This window comes from Pochonia chlamydosporia, chromosome 2, assembly GCF_001653235.2.
Source record: "Pochonia chlamydosporia 170 chromosome 2, whole genome shotgun sequence".
Classification (NCBI taxonomy): Eukaryota; Fungi; Ascomycota; class Sordariomycetes; order Hypocreales; family Clavicipitaceae; genus Pochonia; species Pochonia chlamydosporia.
The window spans coordinates 4630540-4657982 of NC_035791.1; the positions used below are offsets into that span (position 1 = coordinate 4630540).

General features: G+C 49.8%; 8 protein-coding genes across 8 annotated transcripts; 3 read left to right on the forward strand and 5 right to left on the reverse strand.

Annotated features, from left to right (window-relative positions):
• Window positions 1-1161: 1161 nt before the first annotated feature.
• Window positions 1162-6480, forward strand: VFPPC_03467 (nonribosomal peptide synthetase; the record flags this gene model as incomplete). Its single annotated transcript, XM_018282964.1, has 1 exon — window positions 1162-6480. One exon carries the CDS (start codon window positions 1162-1164, stop codon window positions 6478-6480), a length of 5319 nt encoding a protein of 1772 aa, XP_018147656.1.
• A 515-nt stretch (window positions 6481-6995) lies between these two features.
• VFPPC_03468 (mitochondrial AAA ATPase) lies at window positions 6996-8357 on the reverse strand (the record flags this gene model as incomplete). The annotated part of the gene is made up of 1 exon (XM_018282965.1): window positions 6996-8357. The coding sequence occupies one exon, from the start codon at window positions 8355-8357 to the stop codon at window positions 6996-6998; it is 1362 nt and encodes a 453-aa protein (XP_018147657.1).
• A 557-nt stretch (window positions 8358-8914) lies between these two features.
• On the reverse strand, window positions 8915-9653 carry VFPPC_17501 (hypothetical protein; the record flags this gene model as incomplete). The annotated part of the gene is made up of 2 exons (XM_022429204.1): window positions 8915-9567; window positions 9632-9653. 2 exons carry the CDS (start codon window positions 9651-9653, stop codon window positions 8915-8917), a joined length of 675 nt encoding a protein of 224 aa, XP_022285769.1.
• Window positions 9654-13957: 4304 nt separating this feature from the next.
• Window positions 13958-16938, reverse strand: VFPPC_03470 (hypothetical protein; the record flags this gene model as incomplete). The annotated part of the gene is made up of 2 exons (XM_018282967.1): window positions 13958-16687; window positions 16759-16938. 2 exons carry the CDS (start codon window positions 16936-16938, stop codon window positions 13958-13960), a joined length of 2910 nt encoding a protein of 969 aa, XP_018147659.1.
• A 1200-nt stretch (window positions 16939-18138) lies between these two features.
• On the reverse strand, window positions 18139-19530 carry VFPPC_13474 (PAPA-1-like conserved region family protein; the record flags this gene model as incomplete). Its single annotated transcript, XM_018291249.1, has 3 exons — window positions 18139-18390; window positions 18458-18564; window positions 18624-19530. The coding sequence occupies 3 exons, from the start codon at window positions 19528-19530 to the stop codon at window positions 18139-18141; spliced, it is 1266 nt and encodes a 421-aa protein (XP_018147660.1).
• Window positions 19531-19772: 242 nt separating this feature from the next.
• Window positions 19773-20300, forward strand: VFPPC_17500 (hypothetical protein; the record flags this gene model as incomplete). The annotated part of the gene is made up of 1 exon (XM_022429203.1): window positions 19773-20300. The coding sequence occupies one exon, from the start codon at window positions 19773-19775 to the stop codon at window positions 20298-20300; it is 528 nt and encodes a 175-aa protein (XP_022285770.1).
• A 994-nt stretch (window positions 20301-21294) lies between these two features.
• On the forward strand, window positions 21295-22424 carry VFPPC_13475 (peroxisomal membrane anchor domain-containing protein; the record flags this gene model as incomplete). Its single annotated transcript, XM_022428880.1, has 2 exons — window positions 21295-21579; window positions 21648-22424. The coding sequence occupies 2 exons, from the start codon at window positions 21295-21297 to the stop codon at window positions 22422-22424; spliced, it is 1062 nt and encodes a 353-aa protein (XP_022284620.1).
• Window positions 22425-22691: 267 nt separating this feature from the next.
• On the reverse strand, window positions 22692-26820 carry VFPPC_17499 (chromo domain-containing protein; the record flags this gene model as incomplete). Its single annotated transcript, XM_022429202.1, has 2 exons — window positions 22692-26561; window positions 26635-26820. The coding sequence occupies 2 exons, from the start codon at window positions 26818-26820 to the stop codon at window positions 22692-22694; spliced, it is 4056 nt and encodes a 1351-aa protein (XP_022285771.1).
• Between the last annotated feature and the right edge of the window lie 623 nt (window positions 26821-27443).

The window sequence follows — 27443 nt, forward strand, 5'->3', positions numbered from 1 at the left end:
ACTAGGACATGGACTTCAAGCCGTCTATGGATATAGCTCCACGTGCCTGTACTTGCCTGCATGGACCGCATGAAGTTGTAGTCGTACAACTGCTGCCATTTGTTGTCAAGGTTGGACAGGGGAGAAGGGAAGCCTCTCTAGTCGCATTTGCCGCCACCTTGATTTTTATCAATCTATCCGTTTCTGTAACGGATTGGCAACATGGTCTTCTCCACCTTGGGCTATGTGATCCGCGGTGTTTGTGTGGAAGTGAAAAGTTATGCATGACGCGGTAGCAGCTGAGGAACGTTCCAACTCATTTGAGTCAAGATCACCAATACGCAACAAGTTTTGACGGCTAGTGATGTTGAAATCGTTGCGGAGACTACTCAAAGCTGACTGGACAACACATAGCCGTCTCGTTTATTCTCATAACTTTACTCCTCGCCCGGCTTTGACACTCTCAATCTCAGGGTTTGACACTCCAGAGCCAACACACACTTACCCTCGGGTCACTACCTTGTCGGAAAGTTATCTGATCCTTCAATATCCACCCCAATCCCGACATGCCTGATTCAGTCAGAACTTCCGCGCCAGCTACCACCCCGGCGAGTGGGTGTCAACTCCACTTGGACCACAACGTAGAAAACAAGGCCCATCTTGGTTGCATGGCTCGTTCGTGAACATGTCTCAGTGATGTACTCGTAAGTCACGGCCAATGAAGACGGTGGTCACTACCTATTTGGGGCTATTTCATCACGGCCCTCATGCTTGCAGGGGAAACACTCATACACCCACCCCGGAAGGATGTCATGGCAAAACTGGCCACTGATGGATCTTAGCCGTTGCTGTGGGTGGACTATGCTGGAGCTGAAAAAATGCGACGTATTCATGCAAAGGGTTCGGAGTTACATCATGTGCTGGACGTGTTGCTATGTTCGGATGAGTCCGCAATGCCGAGTTGGGGTCCATCATGAACGAAACTAGGAGTGCTGAGGCTTTTTGAAGCGCTTTTGGAGAGTGCTGTTGGGTTATCCGGCTTAGATATGGTCGCTTCTGACAGTTGCTGCCGTGACTCCTTCTGTCACTGGATAAACTTCATGTTGCTGTGCCTCATTCTTTCCCAAATCGAAGCCTTCTGAGGCTAGCTATCTTAATTTTCATGAAACAACGACCACAAATATGCATGCAATCGATTGTGATGCCAGCGCGACGGCCGTGTCCGAAGCACCGCCGAATACAAACAAGAACTCGGAAATGAACGATCCTAAGAAGTCTGACCATTCAAATACTCAAACACACACACTCAGTGACCGAGACTTGGACCAAATATGGACCTGGAATAAGGAGCTTCCTCCTCTTATACAGAGATGCATGCATGACATCATTCGCGAGGTTTCGCAACGGCAACCAAATGCCGCAGCAGTGTCATCATGGGACGGCAGTTTGACATACCGAGAAGTTGATGAGCTATCAACACTCTTAGCTGAGCAGCTTAGACGCAAAGGGGTCTCTATCGGAACCAGAATACCTCTATGTTTCGAAAAGTCCATGTGGGCAGTCGTATCGCTCTTGGGAGTCATGAAAGCTGGTGCCACATTCTCATTGACAGATCCAAGTCAGCCCGAAGCGCGACTGCGAACGATTGTGGAACAAACCGAAGCAGACATCATTGTAACTTCCACGGCTCAAAGGGATCTGGGGCTAAAGATCTCTCGAACCGGCCAGGTCATTGCGGTGTCAAGAGAATATTTCGACCACATTGCACACGAGCCCACTGAACCTCTACCTTTAGTCCCTGCTTCATCTGCTATGTATATCATTTTCACGTCGGGAAGCACGGGAAAACCAAAGGGAGTAGTAATATCACACGAAAACTACACCAGCGGTGCGTTGCCGCGAGCTGAGGCAGTGGGATACAAATCCCATTCGAGGGTGTTTGATTTTCCATCGTACGCTTTCGACGTCAGCATTGATTGCATGCTTTGCACCCTTGCCAATGGCGGAACGGTCTGTGTGCCGTCCGAGGCTGACAGAATGAACGACCTCAGCGGTGCAATTCGTAAGAGCAAAGCAAATATGGTTCATATGACTCCTTCCGTGGCTAGAGTTTTGGACGCAGACATCATTCCTTCTTTGGATGTGCTGGGACTAGGCGGAGAGGCTGTTTCGTCAAGCGACGCAGCGACATGGAGTCAAGATACGAGTTTGGTCATTGCTTATGGTCCATCAGAGTGCACTGTCGGATGTACCATCAACAATACGTTGGATGTGTCAAGAGGTATAGGGAAAGGAGTTGGCGGAACAACTTGGATCACGAACCCAGACGACCACAATATCTTGATGGGGGTTGGAGAAGTGGGCGAGCTTCTCATCGAAGGCCCAGTAGTGGGAATTGGATATCTCGGAGAGCCGGAGAAGACAGCAGAAGTATTTATTCAAGATCCAACATGGCTGACTGCGGGCAACAGCGAGGCCTTCGGCCGGACAGGTCGTCTGTATAAAACGGGTGATCTTGTAAGATACGAGTCGAATAACCTGGGCTCCATAGAGTTTGTCGGACGCAAAGACCAGCAAGTGAAGATTAGGGGTCAGCGGGTAGAGTTGACAGAGGTCGAGCATCACCTTCAAAGTTGTTTGCCGAGAGGCATTAAGATTGCGGCTGAAGTAATCAGGCCTGAAACTACCGGAGCACCGACTCTGGTTGCTTTTATCGCGGAACCCTTCGCTGATGCCAGTGGAATGCCTACCGAGTACTCTTTGGTTGAGCCATCACAACAGTTGGCATTGGCTTTGTCTACAGTAGACAAAGACATGGGTGCCAAGGTACCACGGTATATGGTCCCTCAGGCATTCTTTACTCTTCAGTCAATGCCGACTCTAGTGTCGGGGAAGACGGACAGGAAGAAACTACGCGAAATAGCTGCGTCTATCCCCCGAGAAAAGTTTGCAGGAGCTCAGAACAGCGAGTCGCAAATAGAAGAAGACCCAGAAACGGAAGCAGAGAAGCAGCTAGCTGAGGCATGGAGGAAGGTGTTGGGTCCAAACATCAAAATATACAACAGCAGCAACTTCTTCGGTGTAGGAGGAGACTCTTTGCGAGCTATGCGCCTTGTGGCTGCCGCAAGAGAAAATGGTTTGTCTCTCACTGTCGCCAATGTCTTTATGAATCCGACACTTGAAGCAATGTCATTGAAAGCCATGACAGTTTCTGCTTCCAGCTCGACTCAAAGTCCAATTGCTCCTTTCTCACTTCTCGAACAAGGTTGGAACATCGAGTCCGCAAGAAAAGAAACGGGCGAGCTGTGTAGCATCGAGCCGGATGCTGTTGAAGACATCTACCCTTGTACTCCATTGCAAGAGGCACTCATGGCACTATCGGCCAAGGTGAAAGAGGCTTACATTGCTCAGCGTGTTGTCGAACTTGCCGATATAGATACAGCAGACCGACTCATCACGGCATTTGATACCGCCCAAGATGATTGCCCCATTCTTCGTACGAGAATTGCTCAAGTTCCTGGCAGAGGGCTTGTACAAGTTGTTGTCAAAGGGAAACTCAGCCACTTCCGCGGAACAGACTTGAATGGGTATCTTGTATCTGACAGGGGTGAGAACATGGAACTTGGGCAGCCTCTTGTTCGGTACGCAGTTATTACTGATGAAGAGTCCGGAAAAACTAGCTTCGTATTGACCATGCACCACGCCTTATACGATGGTTGGTGTATGCCGCTAATTGTTGATCGAGTCAACAAAGCCTACTTGGGTCAAACGATCAAACGACCGGCAGGATTCAAGGATTTCATCAAATATCTCTGCGACATGGATAAGGGGGATTCAGAAATGTATTGGCGAGAGCAATTACATGGAGCCAATGGTCCCCAGTTCCCGTCGCATCCATTCCCCGGATATCAGGCCAAAGCAGACTCACTTCTCGAGGAATACGTTTCCCTTGACAAACTCTCCGCGGGAAATACAACTGTTGCTACGGTTATCCGAGCCGCATGGGCATATGTCGCCTCTCAATACAGTAATAACGAGGATGTCGTCTTTGGGGAAACACTAACTGGCCGAAATGCAGCCATTATCGGCGCAGAAGAGATTGAAGGACCCATGATCACTACTGTTCCAGTGCGAGTGCAGGTTGATAGTGAAATTTCTGTTGCCGAATATCTCCAAACCATCCAGGAACAAACAGTCGAACAGATTCCGCATGAGCACTTCGGCCTTCAGCACATCCGCCGACTCAGCCCTGATGCCTTTGACGCGTGTGAACTTAAGACTGGACTGGTTCTACACCCCAGCACCGCGAATGATCCAGTTCCGGAGCAAGATTTGCCAGCAAATCGCCTGGTGCCAGCTGGTGATTCTGAGGCAGCGCAGGAAGCCTTGAAGTTTAACACGTATTCCCTGATGTTGGTGTGTTCCATTGACCCGAACGGATTTCTGGTCATGGCTAGCTTCGATTCTGCGACGATTTCGTCTGTCACTATGCAGAGAGCGCTAAATCAGTTCAAGAGTGTCTCCCAGGCACTTTGTCAGAGCGGGCTTGGTTGCGTCGGTGACATCGAATGTCTTACTGCAGACGACTTGCTCGTCTTGAAAGACCTCGTTAATTCTACTAGGCAGGATGCTCTGCTAAACGATTATCAGGGAGTCGAGGGTGTTTACATTGTTGATCCCAAAGATGTGAATAAACTACGTCCTGCAGGCGCGGTTGGGGAGGTAGTTGTACAAACGGTATCTCCTCCGGCTCTCCCATCTATATCACCGCCTTCTTGGACCAGGGAATTCCATGAAATTGGCGAGACCAAGTTTTACAGGACTGGAAAGCTGGCAAAGTACACTACAGACGGACACCTTCAGTCAGTTGATTTGAATCCGACACAGCCTCTCAATGGAACCGCGGCCCAAACGGTTGTGAAGCGAGTATCTGCTACTTCCCGCCGGCAAAAGAAGCTTCGCAGTCTATGGAGTCGAGTGCTGCATATAAATGAGGAAAATATCGGCCTAAACGATAACTTCTTTCTTCTAGGTGGTGATTCCATTACCGCCATGAAGCTCGTTTCAGAGGCTCGCGCAGATGGCGTCAAACTAACCGTCGTGCAAATGTTTCAGAAACGTACGCTGTACGACATGGCGAGCGTCATGGAGGAAATTATTACTCAAGCCAGTCCAACCGAGAAACCAGCTGCCTTTTCGCTGCTCGGGGATATCAATACCTCTGAGTTTGTTGAAACTATTGTTAGGCCGCAACTAGCAAACAAGGAAGCCAATCTGCTCGATATCCTTCCAACGCGCCCCTTGCAGGAAATTGCTGTCAGGGGAACGACACAGATTCCTAGATATTCTGCTCGCTATGAGTTGATGTACTTTGACGAAGCAGTAGACGAGGACCATCTCAGACACGCTTGCGCGGAACTCGTGTCTCGCAACGAGATTCTGCGGACTGTATTCATCGAGCACAATGGACAGTGTTACAGCGCTGTTCTAGAAGCATTAAACGCTGAGTTTATTATCGACTGCCCCGATAACAGTACAGTGTCTATTGAAGATTACGCCAGACATGTATGTCGAGCCGATGTTCTATCTGACATGCCACTCGGGTCAAGCTTTGTGAAATGGTTCCTGGTGAAGTTCGCGACTGGCAAATCATGCTTGATTTTCAGACTCTCTCACGCGCAGTACGACGAGATATGCCTCCCTATTCTACTGAAGCAGCTTTCTGCTCTCTACGAGAACAGACCAGTGCAAGAGTCTGTTCCTTTCTCAGCATATGTGGGACATGTTCTACAACACAATGTTCCCGAAAGCACGCAATATTGGAAGGATTTGCTTGCAGGCTCGGCCATGACCATTCTGAAGCCCGAGATTCCCGTCGAAAAGACGAACCATTTCGCTATCCATCACACGGTGGACATCTCCTCCAGGCCCAGAGACGTCACCGTTGCTACTCTACCAACCGCGGCTTGGGCATTATGCCTGGCACGTCGCTTGTCCCTCCAAGATGTCACATTCGGTGAAGTCGTAAGTGGTCGAAACATTGATTTCCCCAACGCCGATGCCGTCACTGGGCCATGCTGGCAATACGTCCCGGTGCGTGTAAAGTTTGAGCCGTCATGGACTGTGGCGGATCTTCTGGCACACATTCAGCACCAGCATGTTGCCTCGTCGGCCCACGAGGGTATGGGACTCTCCGAAATTAGAGACAAATGCACCGATTGGCCAGAATCTACGCCGGATTGGTTTGATTCCGTCGTCCACCAGGATGTAGCGCATGTGGAAACACTACCATTTGCAAATGCCAGTAGCCGGATGGAAACCGTGTATCCTCACGAGGAGCCGCTGCGGGAGTGGAAAATCCAGGCTTTCATTGACGGAGATAGCATGACGTTGGAGATTGTCACTATGGAGAGCTGGGCAGAGTATGCAGAGAAGTTGTTGTTGGATTTGGCTGATGTGGCAAGACTTTTGGTTCGTGAGCCTAGAGGGACCCTTTTCTAGAACTTTTTGATGGTTCGTATTAGTATGCCGTGTATCGACATGGTCGCAATCAAATCAATAAGTCGTGTTTTCGATCTACCATGGCAGCATTTTCAAACCTATTTGTTCGAAACGTGTGCGGAGATTTGACACTCCTGGTAGTGTGTGAACGTCTGGTTTAACATAACATCTCAGATGATCAACTCAACTTGATAAATGCAGAACTATGCAGGTTAAAAAGTAATCATTGAACCCTATGATCGGTACTCCATATAAATGATTGGTATTTGCCATTCCACCTCCTAAACCAGATACTGTCCATGCAAGGGTATATGCAAGTCGATATGTGTAATGTGTGTCCTGCGCCAAGCTAACAGCCATAAATGCAACACGCTGAGACGTATACTTGAAAGGTTTCCGTCTCAGAAAATCTCTCGTACCAGCTGGTATATCCCATCTCTTCGTCATTATACAGTTCCTCCATGAAAATCATAAACGTTGCGTCGTCCCCGAGACGTGAACAATCAACCCGGAACTCACGCCTCTCCCATGCCAGCCATGACACCAATTCCAAGCGCTCTCTGCAGGCTGCGTCGAATGCCTTTGCTAGTGCCGGTCTCTTCATCCCTGTCACGCCCAAGGATTCCAAAACTCAGGCGCCTAACGCCGTTTCCGTTATTGTCATTGGTCGCAGTGGATGGCTTCTTCTTCTTCTTTCGGGACCCCGGCATTGGATCGGGTGCGGATCCACGAGGCGGCCATTCGCCATCTCGCTTCCATCCGGCGACACAAGACCGCAACATGTCGGACAGATTTATGGGGCATGCCGGCTGTAGGTTGTGCAAGATGACCTTGTCATAAAGGCTCAGGTAAACAGCTGGGGAAATGGAAGCTCGCAGGGGATTTGAAGGCGGCAGTAGTGGTTGTCCAATGGGGAGTAAGGTCTCGACGGGGTAAACAAAGCCCTTGGTTGAGTCAGACGCGGATGAATCGGTGCTTCGATGTTTCTGCAGGCCCTTTTCCGCATCCTTTGAAACGGACGAAGAGTCGGATATCGCACCGCAGCTATCCCCAGTTTGGGAAACCACTGCGGCGGCGGGATTCGGTGGCGACCCAGACATTGAGCGACGGAAGAAGAATCGTCTTGGGGATCGTGGCGATGCTGGAGGCGTGGTTAAAGGCTTGCTCCGAACACGAACCGTCTTCGCAGCAGTCCAGGCATTGCGGCGTGCCTCAAAGCAGGCGAGTCCCTCATTCCATCCCATCTCTTCTCGCAGAGCACGTCTTCTACGAGCCTTTTTTGCCTGGACAATTTCCTGAACAGTCGACTGGATGGATTCCGGGTTGTCGAAGCGAAAGGGTGATGATTTTGACGGTAAGTCCTCATCGTCTGACAGATCCGATGTCCATTCCGTTCGGGGGCGGTAGTGTATTGCGTCTTCTGACATTACACTGTACACGGACTCGGCGTCATCATTATCATCGTCAATAGCATTGCCTTGACCAATATCAGATTGGGACTCGTCGAGCTCCGTGCCTTCCTCCCCTTTATATCCATCTTCTTCACTAGCAATAGGCTGAGGCTCTGCGTTTTGCGTTGGAGGGACGTCATGGTTTGGTAGCTCGACGGCTGCAAGTTGCTCGTCAAGCTCAGAAACCAACCCTTCCTCGGGGATGGCAGGGGGCCAGGTGAATTCCCAGTCATTGCGAACTTTGTCAGTCAGGTAGCGCTTCACAGCATCCTTTTGTTTGGATTTGTCTTTGCTGAGGAGGTCGGCATACTCATCGGCAACCCACTCTGGGGGTGTCGTAGGCAGCTGAACGGGAAGTTGGGGATGGTGTAGGCGAAGCTTGGACAAAGGCGAGCGAGGACTTCTGTAAAAGTCGGAGAAGATCATGGCTGAGATTTTGGCGGACTCGCTGGGACCTAATACTGGCTGTACTGATTGTGAAGTTCGTCTGTGTTTCTCCTTATCCTGAGACAGCGCAGGGGACGCTATGGCGTCCTCACGCTCTATACTCGATGGAAAGCGACACAGGTTAGTTTAATGGTACCCAACTTTGCATGGACAAAAGAAGTGCAATGTGAGGAGGAAAGTCGATGGTGTCAACGATTGTGGGACGAGACGGGTAAAAAGACGACGAAAAGTGAACGCCGAGACGGGAGGCCCGTGAACCTAATCGTGGCGACTAGCCAAAACAGTGACAGGCAGACTTAAAATCAACGACGTAGAACAAAACATAGGTTGTCGTGGTCTCAAAATTCTCTTCGTTGGTGTCGGAGATGCCGTACAGCCATGCTCGGTTAGTTGTCGCTTATTGTCCCCGGTCTGTCGGGATGGCGCCGGCAGGCGAATACTCGGCTCCAAATCAGAGGACAAGGCGTAAAAGATCAATAGCGTGTGATGAAGAAATCAATTGATGAAAGGGCGGTGGCTCGCTGGCCATAAAATGGTCAATTGTGTCGGGGAAAGGCACAAAATGACGTTGAAGTGGCGAGCTTTAGACGTGGTGCTCTGTACTCCGTACACAGGGACTGGCCTATGTAAGAGGGCTGGCAGGGAGGCGAACCTGGACCTAGAGTGCGGGCAAAGTGAATCGAGAGCGACCAAAGGCCGGTGATATAGTTCGGGAACTGGATCTGTGCTGGAGTGTGCGACGTGCCACGATTACGACAGAGCACAACACAACACAGCAGAACACGACACGACACGACCGACACGACGCAACTAACAGACCAGACTGCCCGGACCAAACTCGGTGAGGTGAAGTCGCGTGGGGTGATAACAGCGAGGGTCGCGGCGGTTGCAACGTGCGAGAGTAGTGTGATGGTGATGGAGAGGGTGAGGGTCGGTCGACGCCACACTGGTGAGCCGCAGACCAAGTAGAGGGGGTGAGGAATGCAAGACGACGATGTTGATGATGAAACCGAGGGATGTAAATCAGAAGGAGAGAAAATAAAGATGTGCGCAGCAACACGAAGAAGGAAGAAGAGAGAGGAAGTAAAAAGGGAGGAGAAAGAAGGGTTAAAGCAACCAAACACGGGAAAAATTCCAAGTAGATGGCGTCGCCATTGAGGCCGCAAGATGAAGCTAAGATTGGAGGGGACTAGACGGCAATGAATCAATGAATGACTGACATGGACTCAACTTACTCGACGAGGACGGTGGGCTGTGGACATGGTTCTGGGCCATGGCGTTGGAAGCTGGCTGCTTCTGGGCGGTGGCTCACTCCGGGAGCTGGAGAGTGGACGATCAAATTTGATGTCAATTGAGCGAGACAGACCAGAGCAAACCAGACCAGAGCAGACCACACGCAGAATTGACAGCAGACTGGGCTGGGTGGAAGATGGTGGTTGATTTGGTGGTCAAGCTGATTGATGGGGCCAGGGCTCAAGCTGGAAATGGCGTCTGGGCGAGAGGTGGGCGAGAGGTGGGCGTCAAGAGTCAAAGTTGGTGCAGCCGTTGCTCACCAGGCCGGTAGCGGTCAAGTGCCAATGATGATGCTGGTGGTTGCTTGTGTGGCGGCCGATGGTTTCGCCACAGTCGTTTTGTCGTTGCTCGTCAATTTTGGATCAAATGTGATCGGATGTGATCAGACCAGACCAGACCGAGGTGGGATTTTTGGCACGCAAATGCCGTCACGGCTAGGTAGTCTGGGTCCAAGCCCAGCGGCGCAGGTTGCAGGCAGGCGGGCGGGCAGGCGGGCAGGCGGGCAGCGTCGATCAGTTTGGGATCTGACAAGGGGATGTCTGGTGTATTATTCTGTCTGGCACTATCAGCTTGATGCTCTGAGCTGGACGTGACTGATGAATTGATACCAACGGGTTCGCAGGATTGTGCGTGTCCGCGTGTGAGTGTGAGTGTGCGTCCGTGTGTGTGTCTCTGTGTGTGTGCACGAGTGTGTCAAGGTCAATGTCAATGTTAATGTGCGTCCGGTCCGCACGCATGCATCGAGTCTGTGCTTGTGGCCAACACCAGATTCGACAGACCAAAAAAAACTGAGACACTGGGCGCAGCCGATTGACAGCAAAGGACATGGAGGGGGTCAGGACAGACCCCGGACGGCGGCTCAGACAGACAGGCAAGACACTTGACTTGACAAGGGAAGGGAGAGAGACAAAGTTTGGGCCTTAATAATCGTGGAGAATGGTCTTGTGAAAACCAAGAGACTCAAGTCAGAGGAAGAGATGTGTACAGACGAGGAGGACAGGCAGCAAAAGCTGAAGAAAAAAAAAAAAAAAAAAAAAAAAAAAAAAGGGACATTGATGCAAGAAGTCCAGTCCAGTTGAGCCACGAATCCTTCTCAACATTGATGTCTGCCGAAACTCGGTGGTTCGCTTGGACACCATTGTTCAGTCGGCTCAGCTGAATGACGATGGAGTCAATAGAAAACTCAGTCTGCTCTGCTCTGGTCCGCTCTGGCCTCCGATAAGGCTATGCCGGCGAGAGCAACCCAGACTAAGCGTGGAGACTTTAGTTGCGCGGCTGGCAGTACTGTTCGAAACCGGCAGACAGACAGAGAAAGACAGTGAGATGGACAGATGGACAGGGTTCAATGTTGACAATGAAGTCAAGTCTGATCTGGTGCTAGCCTGCCCTGCCCTGCCCTGCCAGCCTGGCCTGGTCTGGTCTGGTCTGTCAATCTGGCAAGTCTGGCCAACAGCCTGGCCCCGCTCCCGCCACATTGTGGAGAAGAAACGCGCTGGGCTTCAAGGTCAATTTTGAGAAATGTGACCAGACCTGACCACACCAGACTTGATGAATTGTCAGTTCAACTGTCAGTTCAACTAGACAGGAAAACAAACCACCAGACCAGCCAGACCAGGACACTGAGACCAGACTTTTTGGTTCAAGTCAACTGGTCTCCACGTCCACGCCTACGCCCACGCCCACGCCCGTGGCTAGTCAACCAGTCATCCAAAGTCGACCGGCTCTTCCTGCACCAGCGTTGAAAATTGTGGAGTTTAGCCAACCCGTTTCAAGGTCGTGTGACTCTTTGGTGCAGCTTGACAAACTTGTACCCAACAAGGTCAAGACTCATCAAGACGAGTGGACTTGACTTGACTTGACTTGACTTGACTGGACTGGACTGGAATTCAATTCATTGCCTGAGCTCGGCCCAACTGCAATTGCAGTCAAGCTGCAGCCGCACCAGACACTTGACCTGATGAATTGGTCGATCGGATAATGCATGCCGTGTGGATTCACACGGCAGCTTATCATGGATGTGGCCGTGCGTGCGTACGGAGTAGATGACATTTGATTGATGCATCATCATCATCAGCAGCAGCAGCAGCAGCAGCAGCATCATGCCCCTGTACTTAACTGACGCAGTTGTGTGGAGGTCGGCTATTACTGTACATATGTGCAGTCTGGTCCATCAAATGTCTGGTCTGGTACTTTGTGTATTGCACGCACTGACTTGACACTTGGTTGTTGGTGCTGTAAAAAATCGGGACTTTCGTATTTCAGCTTGAGCACCACGCAATTTCGTGCAGCCTGCATCCATCGGAGGTTTGCGTACCAAGAAGCGGCTCTCAAACATCAAATTGATATTGCGGCCGTCTCTCCATGTCATCTTAGATGGCACTGCTCCACTGGAATCATCTTGATGGCTCCACGTCCACCTCCACGTCCACGTCCACATCCCCAATTGAGCGTATTGACCAGACCAGACGCCTGTACTCCGCACATTGGCCCTACAAGTCTATGTGCTGCTATCAACATTCAAATCTTCTCCAGTCATGACTTCCGGAGGTCAGTGTTTGCCACAGCTCCCAATCCATGCTCAAAGATCAACAACCAGTCCAAATGTACTTGCCGTCGTTACTTGCCAGCTATCCGCCATCTTGATGAAATCGACCTCCTCGCAATGTGTATTACACTCAAGGCCTCTTGTGTCATTTCCCCGCATCTCTTCCCCGGCATACATATACATGATACATGATACATGATACATGAACATCCCACGCTCACGCTCATGTATGAAGGAAACGGGCATGTAACGCATATGCCGGTTACCCTCCAACTAATCCACTTGACCTGTGGCCCTGGCGCAAGGGTCCTCCTGGTCAATCCCTTGACCTTGGGTGTCAGCCTATCACTTCTCATCAACGGTACAATGCAGTACTGTATCGTATCAGTGCAGAAATCTTTCGACCTTGCAGCAGACTCGACATGGATGGTCCCCGCACCAGAATTGAACAGCGGGAAAAGAAAAAAGCATTCACCATGACCTTGCCGCGATGTGGCTGGGCTTTACTCCGTACTCGGCCGGTATACTCTAACTCTTGCACTGAACGTGCCACCGGGAATTCTTCGAAAACGGAGTAAAATGGCTTTAGGTTGGCTCATGAGACATACACTTGTGGTCTCAAACTCTCGATATTAAGCCGACGCCTCCCCGCAGCCCTTCTGACCATCTGGCTGAAGGGCTTGTTGAGACGGTGAACTCCATGTCTTAGACATGTCTTATGCCTCTGGTAGCTTTACTGTAGATTACCTTGATCTGGCCGCTTGCCTGGCACTGGGATTCCACCGGGAGCAGGAAGATTATTCTTCACGAAAATAAAAAGAAAAGAAAACCGGAAAACAAGCAGGAACGAAGACGCCACTGTAACATCCTGTTCGGCCCGTCAAGTGCGCCCAGACTCTCTATCTCAACTTGACTTGCAAAGCATCAACAACGTCCGGATACCTGAAGACGAGATCCCATCAAAATGTCTGTTACTTGCCAGTCCAGTATTACCGGCATAGTCCACTATTTCAAGTGCACAATACCGGAGTGTATGATATGTATCGGCATACTAGAACTGCAAATAATCCAGCTGCCTACCTTGGCAGCACTTCTTGCGACTTCATCTTCGTGCTCTCTCGCAACTTGAACATTCATTTTACTGTCGATACCTCGCATGTCTCGTCCATTCCAGTACCTCGCCAGGAACGAAGACACACAGTCTCCAACGGTCTGGACCCTTTTCTGCCCTCTCTATATTTAGCATCCTTTTAAGGCCGAGACAACATTACACCGCACCATTGTGTTATAAATTCTATTCTGCAAGTCTAAGTCTACTAAGGCTATGGTGTGTACAAACACTGAATTCCGGCTCTGTCTTGCCTGCCTAATCTAATCATTGGTTCTGTGCAGCTATGCCTTTGTCCAAGCACAATATGGATGCTCACCCTTTAAGACTTCCAAAAAAAACAAAACAAAACTAAACTAAACTAAACTAAACCGTCAGAGACGAATGCTCTGCAAAGTGAAAGTGTGCTTCCCTTGCATTTATGACTCTTTCTTTGATTCCCTCCTGCTGCTCACTGCCTTGTCGTGAGACGTTTGGGCTTTCGTCATTCAACCTGACCATAGAGCTTCACAATAATGTGTGCTTTCTTCCCATCTTTGTTGCTTTGTCCATCCCCCTTCTTCGTACTGTAAATATGCTTGGTATTACCCTTAATCGTCGTATCGACCTTATTGTTTGTAGTGGCTTGGCGTCTTACGAAAAGATGTCTTCATTCAACCACGCCATGTCGCCAAGCTCGTTTGCCTCAAACTGCTGCCTCGCCATAAAATCAAAGTCGTCTTCCACCTCGTTTCCATTGTTCTCTCCAACTGCGCCATGACACAAGCCGGTGGCATCAACGGACCCTGGGTCTTGGAACAAAGGATCATTCTCCGTCACGTAAGCAGTGTCCTGGACCACGGCAGCGTTCGCGATTGTTGCCGCCGGTTGAGGCTCATGGGTGTCGACAACAGGAATTGTTTCTGTGTTTGGCTCCTCCATGGCTTTTGTCAATGCAGCTGCGATCTCTTGGTCTTCCAAGTCTGTTTTGCGCTTCTCGGCTTCTAAACGGGCTTCTGCTTCTCTACGGCGCTCGGCTGCGGCCTTTTCCTCCTCTATTCGCCTCTGCATCTTGTTGTGACGTTTCTCGGCGTTGCGCACTGATGCATCCCATTCCGGTACGTCCGTAGCCGCAACACCTAGCTGCTCATGTACATGTGTATCGTACTCGGCCTTGGCAGCTTCGCGGCAGTCACTATCAAAAAGCAAACGGCTTTGGTCGGTGAAATCATTGCGTAGCACGGCATCTCGGACTACCCCGTAGATACTCCCTGCCTTAGGGGTCATGAAATCCTCGATCAGCCCAAATGGCAGGCCCTTGTCCATTTGGATGAGCTCCTTGATTCTTTTTTCTTTGGAATTTATCGTCGGTTGTTTCTCTGGTGCGGTGGCGGTGACATCGCTCTTCTCTTGAGCAAGAGCAGGAGCTGGCTCTCGTTCGGTAGACTCATCTTGCTGAATAGAATCGTAGCCCATTTCCGTCTCAAATAGGTTCCAGTCAAACAAATCATCAACATTCAGAGAAGAAAAGGTCTCATTGTTTGGACCCGGAGCGATCATTTGCTTTTGCTGCAGCTCTTGCTGTGGGCTGACTACCACATTGTCCGGCTTTGCACCAGCCGCGGTGGTATGAAGACTGTTACTGGAACTTGCCTGGCTCAAATTGTCCATATATTCTTGAAATTTATGCCCCTGAACCGGCTCTCCACCTGCGATTTGCTTCTCATTGCCTGGAGCAAGGCTCAAATCAGGCGGATTTACGATTCCTGATGCGCCGCTATATGCATGGGTCACAGTAGTTTGGTCCGATGAGTGAGTAGTCTTAATCTTCTTCGACGCAGATGCTTGACCACCGTTTGATACAGATTTGCGCTTAGAATTCGTGTTTGTATGAGGAGATGGCGTGACCGTGGTCGAATCTGTGCCAGTGCTGTTATTTGCTTGCTCCCGCTGCATCAGTTCCTTGGCGATTTCTGGACTCAAGATACGGGTTTGATTATCAGAGCATTTGTAAGAGGTACTTCTCTTCCCTTCATATTCGTACTGTGCGGCTTCGCCTAAGATGGTGAAGTCTGCAGGTTTGCGTTTATTGCGTTTACCGCCTTGAGACTTTCCAGAGCTCCGTGGAGTCTTGGCCGTTCCATCTTTGTTGCCGCGTTTAGGAGACTTAGCATCTCCCGTAGCTTGCGTGTGCTGTAGCGCGGTTTCAGTATCACTTGTTTGGATACCTGTTGCAAAGCTGTTTGCTCGAGATGACTGTGCTCCATTGGTGGACGACAACACCCGCTGAGCGTCAAGATGAAGCTTGCTTTCGAGCCATTTTCGAGTCAGTTTCACACCGGGATGGTCCTCAACAGGCGGACAGCGCTTGAACAATGCTCCTAGGCTGTCAAAGACAATCTTGACTATCTCCTCTGTCGTCTTGCCTTCAGGAAGAGTTGCTGGGAATCCGAAGATGGTCTTGCTCTCGCAAAGCTCTCTGGAGATCTCTGAGAATAATCTGCTATGACCTTCAAGAATGCCCCTGGTAAATGCCTTCTCCACCGCTTCTTTAAGAATAGTTGATAGGTGCGTCTTTTGTGTCTCCAAACGAGAACTGTGCCGATCTTTGCTCCTCTCTGCCTCTAGTACATGGACAGGAGTCACAGGACCATCAGCCCATTTGCCGTTGCCAGCATCGGGGGGACCAGGTGCTGTCCCAGGGCGAGAAGCTCCCGGAATAGCTTCCGAAGTTACAACCGTGCCAGTATTACAGATCCCACCGGTATTGATGGTGCTTGGCGCAGGCTGTGCCTCCCTCTGTCTGCCAACTTCAGGAGTTTGTCGATGTGTTCCTGCTTGAATCACCTCTCGAGGAACATTTGGGTTTTGCTGAGGAAATGCTGGCTGGTAATTGTAATTTTGAATTCCTTCTGGGCGTTGAGGCTGATGGAGTATAGGCTGGGGACCTGGGGGACCTCCCCATGGCTGAGGCTCGTATGCTGGACGGTAGGGAGCAAAGGTGTTAGGTCTATTGTACATCATCTGGCGGCGAAACATAGCTGGTGCAACGGCCGCGGCCTGCATGGGCATATTCCCAGGAGGATTTGTAAATTCTGAAGTATGATAGCTAGTCATATGCGCTGGCGGTTGCATATGCATATGGTAGTCATCCAGCTGTCCACCCCTGACATTGGCGGGTGCCATATGTCTATTTGTGTGATTATGTCCCCCCCAATGAGGAGTGTAGCTCATCTTGGGATTCGTGATGTTTTTCTTGTTGCTGGTATTGATTTGGTTTATTTGGTAACGGTTGCTGCGTTCAGGAGCTGGTGGTGGCGCTTTGTAACTGGGCTGGCTTGTGTATCCGTCAGGAAGCGTTTTCCGCACGCTCATTTCGGGGGTCTAGGTCAAGTTAAATTGATTTCGATTTAGCTTTTGATCTTGTGACCTGGGAGGTTAAAAGTATATCTTACTATGCGAGCAGCAAAGTTCTGGCTAGTTGTGCCTGTGACAGGATAGGTCCCTTGGAAAGTTCCCTGGTTGTGTGGGTGGCTCTTCTCACATGAAGGAGAGAGGGGAGTGCTCTGCATATTGGAAAAGTCTCCATACTCGCTGCTTAACATCTCGTCAGTCTTTGTGCAGTATTCTGCCATTGTTGAGTATCTTTGCAGCGGCCGCCTGGTTCTCGTGAACTTGAGGTTCACCTAGACTTCAAGGTTGGAGAATCAGTGTACAGTGACGGGAGGCATAAAAGACAGTTTGCAAAGGAAAGCTTAATATCCTGAGAACTTGTGAATATAACCATGAAAGGGAGGGTCGTCTAGAGAGCTGTCCACTCGAAGAAACTTTGCAAGCTAGGACAAGTTCAAGGTTTATAGTACGGCTGTGTGGAAAGGAATACAATGCGAAGGAAAGGGGGGGGCGGGAAAGATATGGGGAGAGAATTTGCAATGAATATCACAGACATAGCGAAGCATCCTTCCATGATCTTTCGCTCAAGTGTGTGGCTGGGTAGAGAATGGGATGAAAGGTGAATGTCAAGTGAGAACAAAGTAAGGTGACACTGGCGGCACCAAGAGATGTTGCAAAATTGGCAACAACTTGGTCCTTACTCTACTCAAAGCAAAGCAAGGAGCGTCTATACATTGACGACAAAAAAGCCGTCCCTTTATATTCTAGTTTAAATAGATAGGTCTACTGTGTCGCCTTTCTATGCATTACTTCAGGCAGCATACTGTCTGCCAGGGGACCAAGCATCACCATGCCTCTCGATGAACAGGCCCATACAACAAAGGCGCACATGCTTGAGACGCATGGTGAATATGTCTGCATGTGGTCTCATTACATTAAGTTTGATTCTTCATGATTCTGCCACTAGCTGTTTCTGCCAACATACCCCCAAGCTTTGGCTGACCCAGATTCACAGTTCACATCGGCCACGTCGGGCACTTGAGTTGACAGCGTCCATCGCAGGGACACCATCTCATCTCACCAGATCAGGATTGCAAACACTTCTTCCTATATTGATATTAATGCAAGTAGCGCTGCCGTGAAAAACACAACAACATTGAAGCCTTGGAGGAAAACACACATGTATTACCCACTTTGTAGGGTGACAAAATCCAGACTTTCTGTCCTTTCTGTACATTAAGTTTGCCTGCCACAGGAATTACTCAATCGATTACGCACATATGTAGAGGGCCACGCCTCCTGTACCCCCAGATGCCTGTGGTCCTATGGTCCTATGGTCCTATGGTCCTATGGTCCTATGGTCCTCTATTTGACAAAAAAATCCCTTTGACGCCGAATTCCATTGGGGCTTCACCCATGTATCCTGCCACTGTCGCTTAAGCTTAAGCAACCTCTTGCACCATCTTTCCACTTGCCAGACTATTGCCTTTTGAAAAGACTTGGCCAGCTGGCCCCGCGATGATATCTTCCGGCACTGATAGTTTACTTCCACTCCTGTTGTTTACCCAGCGTATAAGTGTAGGATCGGCCTTCTGAGTTTCTTCGCTAGGACTGTCAGCCCGCGCCGCAGCGGCGGCGGCTTTGCGATTGATTTTTGGTGCTTGCTTCTTGAGAAGTTTGTTGATAGTTTCCATCTGGACACAATTTTAGTATACGTGACAAGTCATGGGTTCTCAAGCATGAAGTTGATATTCTGCTTACTTTGACTTCCTCGGTTCGCTTCTCGCTGAGATTACGGCGACGACGGGCCATTTCTTGTCGTCTCATGGAAAGCTCCTCTGCGGTAAAGTGTTTCTTCACTTGAACCTCTAAAGTTTTCCGTTAGAACCACAGGCCCGCAAAACCTCAATGTCTTTGATGAACTTACCATCAGAAAGCTTCATGTATTCTTGCGGCTCTTCTTCGAATCTTGCCCTCTGACGCTTTGTCATTTTGGTGAGATCAGGCGTGCCCTCTCGTGTTCCCTCATCACTATCAGCTTCAGCATCGCCAACTTCCTCACCCTCTGCATCCTCCTCCTCCTCCTCCTCCTCTTCCTCCTCGTCATCTTCACCTGCAACTTCTATTTCTTCTCCTTCAGCGTCCTCGTCGGCCATTGTTTCATCTCCAAACGCCATTGTCTGGTCTCCTTCGTCACTATCCATGGGGTCGCTAAGCTCATCATCGTCGTCGTCGTCATCGTCTTCTTCATCATCCTCGTCTTCAGCTGCCATCTTGGAGGCAGCCGCTTTAGCGGCAGACCTAGGAGCAGGCTGCGAAACTCTGATTGTATGACCAGCCCGTGGGCCAGTCGGAAGATCCATATTGATGTCCCCTTCGGCGTCTTCCTCTCCTTCGGCATCTACATCGTCGCCTTCGGCGTCGACCTCCATCTCTTCTCCTTCGGCATCTGCGTCGACATCTTCAATGTCCTCACCTTCAGCATCTTCCTCTTCCCCCTCCTCTTCCTCCTCCTCATCATCATCCGGGCTGGAGTCGATTACATAATTCTTCCTGCCTCCACGATTTCTCGTGCCGTGGACAATTTCACCGCCGTCGAAGCGGTCACTTCGTCGATTAGCTCCCCGAGTTGCCCTGGACGAAGTCTTGACGGTGACACTCTCGTCAGGGGATGACGGCAAGTCTCTCAAGGCACTTGCGCCAGAGGCACGGCCGGATCGGCGGGAGGCCATTGTGCTGCGGTCACTTCTTTCACTTGTGTCAGCCCATTTTGCATGAACAGAGATGGATTCGTTTGCTCTTGCAGCGGCAGACCGCCGTGGTCGCGAAGCCATGGTTGGTGGTGGAAGTAGTGCAGTGTGCAAAGTAGAGGCGAGGTATTTGCTCTTGGTTGGGACTTGGGGCACGGTGACGGCTCCAAAAGGCAGCGGTTGTGTGACGTGATCTTGAGGCCAGATCCTCAAGTGACTGGTGGGATCAATAAGTGAGGAAATGGCCGACCCGAGATGCCAGGTCTCAGGTCAAGACCACAAACCGGAAGCCGGCGCTTGGTGACAAGCTGAGTTGTTCGTGACTAATGAAGGTCCCCAGCTTAGATGGAAATGGCAAGCCAACGGCCACGATGTCAACGGTTCAAGTTAGGTTCGAAGTTGAGGCACTTCTTGGTGCGGCAACTTTGACCAAGCGCCACGTAGTCAAGGTTGCGAAGGGGATTGCTTTATGCACTTGCAAAACCAGACAGTACCACTTGAGCGCTTGTCGGCAAGTAGCTCTGTTTATTGGTCACACATCCAAAGGATGTCTAGATGCACCAGATGGTACTGTGCTAAAAAGTTGGAGTATTCAAGCGCCAAAAAAAAAATTAAAAAAAAAAAATAGTGTGCAGGAACAACAAGACGGAGACGAGGCAGCACAAGGAATTGGTCAAAGGACAAAGCACAAGGCGATGACACCGCATGCGCCTCAATGCAACTTGAGCTTTTCTTGCACTATACTCAATCAACGACAAACTGTGGCTCGTTTCGTCTGCTTCTCCTTTCAACGCACAGTATGCCAGGTTCGGAACCTTTCTTCCGGTGCCTGGGAGGGTGATGATGTGTGGTGATGGTGTGTGGTGATGGTGTGTGGTGATGATGTGGTGGTGAATGACTGCTAGGAACGTAGTGACGAAGCACAGGGAATGAGTGATAGGAGAGGGTCTGGTCCATGGCTCACCTGTTGTGCGACTAACGGATATCGCGATATGTCAGTCAATGAGCTGCGATGAGCAAGCAATGCGGTTGGCGGCGGGTGAGTGAGATTCAGCCTTGTGTTGCGTCTGGTGCAGACTGGACAAACAATCAAATTTCAATTTCAATTTCAACCAGTGGGCAGACGTCCACCCTGCCACGTCGCAGGTTCAACGGGGCTCGATGGCGTCAGTGTTGAAATGATTGAATTGATATGAAGCCAAGATCCGGTGCGTTGATTCGGCTTTTGCCTGCAAACCATGGAGCCAATCCCGTCAAATTTAAAAACGAGGAAATCGCCGTTGCCTTGATGCACCTCAACAAACCAACAAACAGGTGCGATGGCCGCGCTTCTGATGCTGCAGAATGTGTGAAATAATTGAAGGCGCTTTTTCCTTTGCAGAGCAATAATTCAGTCAGATTAAGCCGGATGTGGACAACTTTGAAGATGTCAAGTTGTGGTTTATCGATTCAGCAGCATACGTTATCCATTTCGCAATCTGAGAGTTGGCATCCCTTGACCTTGACCTTTGACCTCGACTCCTAGTATTGACGGTGAGTGGAGGTGAGCAGCCACCACGGACCCACTCCAGCCTGGTTCGTACTGGACTGTCTGTCACCCACCTGCAAGTCCGGCTCGTTCCCCAGACCGACCAACGGACCAGATTCGAGAATGGAATTTGCCCTTGGATGTGCCGAGGCATCTCCCATCTCCCATCTCCAACCCAAACCCGTGCTTGTTCCAACTCCCGACTATCTTTGTCTATTCCCTTTTTCTTCTACTTTGACTTTTGTCCCTACTTCCATTTTCTTCTCTAATTTATATCTGCACTCAACAGTGGTTAATTACCACTTGCCGCCTCACTGAGCATGGGCGACTCCGACGACAACAATCAGCCGCCCGGCGCCTCCATTCCGGCCTGGCAACAAGAAACCAAAGCTTCGGCAGCGTCCGAAACACAACAGGAGCAATCTACCCAGCAAGATGACCACAATCAGCAGCTTCAAGTTGCCCGCCGCTTCCTTGACGAAGACGAAGTAAAATCTGCGTCGCGGGAGAAAAAGGTTCAATTTCTCAAAACCAAAGGCATCAGCGATGGCGATATCGAGAAACTCCTGGGACAATCAGAAACCGTCTCCGAGTCACTGCCAACAGTGGGTGTAATTCTTTGCGGAAATTTTCCACGAGTAAACATTCTTGCTGACAAAGTGCGCTTCTACAGAACGAAACGCCAGAATCAGAAAATACAATGTCTGACGCCGTTTCACCGAGCTCTGCATCACTCGGCGCAACCAACGATCGGCCTCCCATTGTCACATACCCGGAATTCCTAGTGAAGCCAGAGCGTCCACCTCCGCTGGTTACGAAGAGTGGCATCTTCAACACTCTCTACGCTTTTGCTGGGCTATCAACGCTCTTATACGGGACGAGCAAATACCTCGTTGCCCCCATGGTGGAGAACTTGACCGATGCACGAACTGAGCTGCATGATGTAGCATCCCAGAGGCTCGAAAACTTAGTTTCCCAGCTCGAGAAAACAGTGTCGGTAATTCCACCAACGGCTGCACAGCCCACATCGCCAGAAGAGATTGATGGCAGCGATGCGGAGGACCCGACCGAGATGTTCCATCGCGATATAGGAACCCAAACTTCACTAATAGACCAAAATGCGAACCTTCCGCCTAAAGAGTCGGAGCCCGCTTCTAAGCGTCATGTTGATAGCTTGACATCCCTAACAAAGACTCTTGCCGTTCTAAAAGACCAGTTTCGCGCCCAGAGCGAAGGGTTTGAGGATGTGAAAACGTTGTTGGATGTCTTCCGCGACGATCTAGACGGCTTGACATACGGTGGACATACTGAATTCGTCGGTGGCTACGACATATATGGGTCTGCAAAGAAGAATGAGCCTGAAGATGAGATTAGGAAAGTTAGAGACAACATACGCCGTGTCAAGGGGGTACTTCTGAGTACGAGGAACTTCCCTGCATCAACAAAGTAACATCACATTATCCCGGTTGGTTACAGTAGGAAGTGTTCGACTTGGCTCAGCAACGGGAAACGAGAACTGTATATTATGAATCTAGCTATGGAGCTTTATGTCCTTGACTCCGGCATGCTCTTGGCAACAAATAATGAATAGACGCCCTGAGCAGCTTATCTGCTCCTTCGCCAAATTTGAAGTCAACACCGTGCCTTGATATTCATGTGAACCTGTATCCACCATTTCTATACCCAATGTCGCCTCCCGCCTCTCGCTGAATGAATATTAATATTCATCCCCAGAATCTTGAATCTTATACCTGGCAAAAACGGATTGCCAGTCGGAAACTTTGATGTGATGTAGCCCTCTCCCTGCTTCAACTTGCTCTCCATACCATTTCAAGGTTGGCTGGAACGTAAAGGGTATCTCATGCGAGCCTCGATGCCTCGAGACCGCCTCTTGAAAACGATTATTGCAGATTGGCCATGGCTCAGTGGCTGTGGCGGGTCTGGGAGCTGGGAAAACCGTACGAAGTGCCAGAGATTGGTTGCCGGTATTTGAGCCAGCCGAAGGTGTCTTTGCTGCGTTGAGTCTTGTGGCATTTGACGACATGGTTTCGGGGTTGAACATCCGCCATCCCCGAGAGCGGAGTTGTTTGTCACACAAGGGGAGCCTCTCTTTGACCAGGCGAGAAATGCCCGCAATCCAACGAAAAACACTATCAAATGGGTCCACGACCCCGTCATCCTGCTGATGATCAAACGGCCCAACCCACACACGTTCGAGAGGAAATGTAGTTTTCGGATCTCGACTTTTCTCGCGAATGTGAGTAACAAGCGCTTTCTGAGCGGGCACAAGATCTGTTTCGCAAAGCCCGTTACCATGAGCGTTGTGGTGGCGGACGTAGGGATCCCAGAGTAGTAACTCCATAGACCTCCAAGGTTTGATGTGAATTTCGGCTGGTCTGTAAATAGCAATCCAAGGATGCAGACTTCGAACTTCCTGCGATGAAGCCGAGGTCGTACTATGCTCCTTGTCTGTAGTGAAGAAAAGCCCAAGATAAGTATTCTTAAAATTTGGGAGAACATTGATAGCGCCCGTTTTCATTATTCTGGAGAAGAATGGCTGCTTGAAATCGTCAAACCAGTCGCCATAATCCTTGAAAAATGGCACAAACTCCTCCCATTGTAACGTCGTTTTTGGACCCCAGTACGTAATTGGAAACCTGTACAAAACCAAAGGAGAGAAAGTCAGGCCCGTATAGCTTTCGTCTATTTCGGTGAGAAAACTCTGAGCTTTTGCGGCCAAAGCTACTTCCGGATATACAGAGCTTTCTGGCCACAAATTGCCGTCCAGTCTGCTGGTTGGAGCATTTTGGCAGGGGAGATGCTCTGTGCAAGAGGTAATAAATTGGACTGATCGAATAACTCGAGATAGTCTTGCTTCAACGTGATTGCTAGACCCCAGGACCAGAAATTTCCTGTAGTGATGAATATGTAGTCCCGCCCAAGAACCAAACCAGTTGACTAGGCTTTGCTCATCGTTACCATCGAGTACCTCTGGGGCGTAAATCAGTGGTCCTTCGTGGTCATCTTCTACCTCCGAGATGATATTCTGCAAAAGGTTGAAACATTTCAACAATGCCTCAATAGATCTTTTACTTACACTAATTTCTGAATGCATCTTTTGGCTACCTTTATGAAGAGCCAGATCCAACAGCCAGCCGTGTATGTCAGACCATACAGCCAATTTTTTTGGTCCATAGAGAGAACCACGATCAGTGTTATATTGTCGAAACCATTTGAGAAAACTGTAAGCAGCCTCCGGCTGAGACACAAAAAAGCTCGGCGTGAGCAAGATGACGGTGCCTTGTGGAAAGAGTCGAATTATACAGCCATCAGTTTCCGCTCCATTATTGTTGTTGAGTTGTGGGAAATGCTTTCCAAGCGCACCAGAAGGAGAAAAGGCCAGAAACTCGAACCTGACCCCTCTTTGGCTGTGTAGAGTATTTGATAGGCCGGGAAGTGATGACAAGGTCGACAGCGCATCCTCATGAACGATTATGGTGCCACTATCAAGGGCGGAAAAGGTAGACCACTGGCCTGGTTGTAAGCTCGTTTTAATGTTGCAGTTGACTATCGATTCCTGAAGCCACCGAGAAAATAAGATAACTAGCTGATGAGCCGTTGGTGGGAACAGCAGGAAGAAGTTGATTGGCGCCCTTTTGTCTTCCTGGTCGAGTCCCAGATAGGCGCGGATGCTGTCAAAAAACATGTCGAATATTTTAAGAGAGTCCGACACGCTGTACCGCTGTACCGCAGTCGGTGGTACAATTGGGGCCAGCATTGAGAGTGGAAATTGGGGAGCTGATTTAAAAATTAGAAACCCCAGACCAGGTTCTCCTTGAGGTAAGTCGACCGCGCTCGAAGACGCCTCAGCCCAGCTTAAGGGTGATGGACAAAAAATCAGAATGCAAAAGTCGTTTTGATGGCAAGCTGCCCCAGCACATCCAATTTGTAGTTGACTGGTCACTGATACAAAGGCAAGCCTGTCCTCCTCACAGAATGAAACAGTTCCCTGGCAGACACTCAGTTCCTCAAGTGTCCGGTGTCCGGTCTGGGATAAGACATCCTGCTTTGTGCATGTGTGGCAAAAGTCCAGCCGGCTTTGGCCTTCAAAAAGGCAAGCCCAGGAAGGGTTGCGGCTCAAGTTCATGCCATGGAAAGTCAACAAAGCCACTAAGCGTCCGTCAGGCCCGAAACGGCAGACTTTCGAAATCGTGTGACCTTCGCTCCCTATGTCAAGTAGTACTGAAGTTGTTGCGTCGGTGTCCTTGGATACGGTTTCCGTAGAATCTCGCTCCTTGCTTTCATAGTCGTCGGGAGTTATAGGAGAGGTATCATCATCTACAAAGAGACTTTCGAACTCATCCAGGTCTTGCAGTTCCAGATTCGGAATGCTATCTTCCCAATGCACCCGTTTTTTCGCCTTTTCTTTCGATTCCGATCCAGCATGAACAAGAGAGTCGCTCGGTAACAGAATTCCCTTGTGATTCCCATTATTTGACACCATATCAAGTTTCCCGGGAACGACCAAGTCATGAGTTTCAGCTAGAAATTGGTTCCTCAGCGGCGCCGGGGCTGTCACACCCTCCTTATCCCTCAATCCTTTCTGTATTAAGCGTCTTTTACGATGATTGAGGAGTTTCGGGGCCTGATTGATATCTGATGCTACGTCAAGCAAGTTCCGCCGGGCTTTGCGTTTCGTACCGCCGATAAATACATTCGACAACTGAGCTGCGTCCATCACAGGCTTTCTTGCTGAGACTTTTTTTGCAGAATGCAATTTGGGGGACACCAAGTGGATTGGCGCTCCCTTTGAGTTTGGATTAGCGGTCGATGTTCTTTCTCGAAGAGCTGGTGAACACGCATCAGGCATTGATGGTGTAGGCACCTTATTCTTGTTCGGACACACATCTGAAGAAACCTGCAATCCTTCCCTTGCCAACGAATTTGACTTTCTTTGACTGTGCGGGTCTTCACTTGATCGACACATTTCTCCTTGATGAGTCCCTTGTTGTCCTCCTATAGTGTCTTGCTTTCGTCCTTGGGCTGTTTTGACAACTCTGGGATTATCGTCTAGAGTGGGTGGTACCGCATTGCTGCATTCCTTTATATCGCCGATCTCGTCCCTGTATTCCCCTTGTACCGAGCTTATCCATTCTTCGAGAGTGCAGTCAAGTTGGATTTGCTCCAGACCCCGCAAATCCCTTTTCTTATTTCTTGCCACATGTTTCGCGTACTTGGCGCGGATATCGTCACTCACAGCTTGCCTCCATGACTCTATTGTGAATCCCAGGGCAGTTTTCTTTCCTGTTTCCTTCGTGGTAGCCAGCCATTGTTCGAGAAGCCCTTCGCTCAGGTGGGATGCTGGCTCCCAAGTTGCTTCACAAAGGTCAAAGCCGTCCCAATCTATAAGGTATCTGACTTCATCTCGGACCTTTGCTTCCGCCAATATTCTGCGGACAGCCCATTCATCTTGCGAATTATCTTCTGCAGAGGCAGACGTCAGAGACTGGCTGTCATCAGAGGAAGAATCTGGAGTCGGATCGTCAAAGGTCATGAGTGCAGATTTCTGAATGGCTGTGGAGCTTGTCTGGAGTTAAGGGCCTATCTTTATTGTTAGGTATGTTTGCAATCACGTTGATCAATCAAGATATCTTACTTGCACCTACATTTTCGGTTGAAGCAAAGAATACACCAGACGGGTTAAATCCCAAGAATGGAGGAAAATCCAGCGAGCAGGCCAATGCCGACTTCCATCTGTGTAACAGTGCGAGAGCTGTGAATACTGTGGGGCGTGCATGATTGCTTGACGCGACTTCCCAGCAGATACAGCCAGCCGCAACAGTCATGGCTTGAATTTGCCGGGAACCAAGGCAAATCAAACGCCAAACTTCTTGTGTTCAAGTTGGCTTTAGATGAAAGATTTGGTAACTAAAACCACCTACCAAGGCCTCCAGGCAACAAAGAATAACCAGTGGCAACGATGCAACCACAACTTACACGCCAGGCCCTTGATGACACTTGGTAGCCAAGCCACATTTGAAGTGCCAGGAGCGATTGTCGTCAAGAATAGCCGGCTGGGAGCAGGACAAGAACAAGGTCAGGTTTGCGAACAAGGCCAAATTACAAACCGAGTTCGGGAGAGTATTCAGGTTACTGACGACAAACTACTACTAGACGTTGTCGGACCATTGAATTAGACCCGACTTGGGACAAAATCTGTAACATCCCTGCACCGAAATGGCGAGTACATGGCAAGTTCGGCTGTGCATGATAGGAAGACTCTCTTCCAAATCTTAACTCGCCTGCTTGGGTCTTCATTGCGAGCACTTCTGCAGATTCGAGTGCTTTGCTATGACCACCGTGCTATAATACGAATTTAAGTCTTCCTTTTGACGCTTTGTTGCTTCGACCCGTGGCAAGGAACGGGTTGAATAGTCGATGGACACTTCGCTAGCAGCCTGAATTGGCC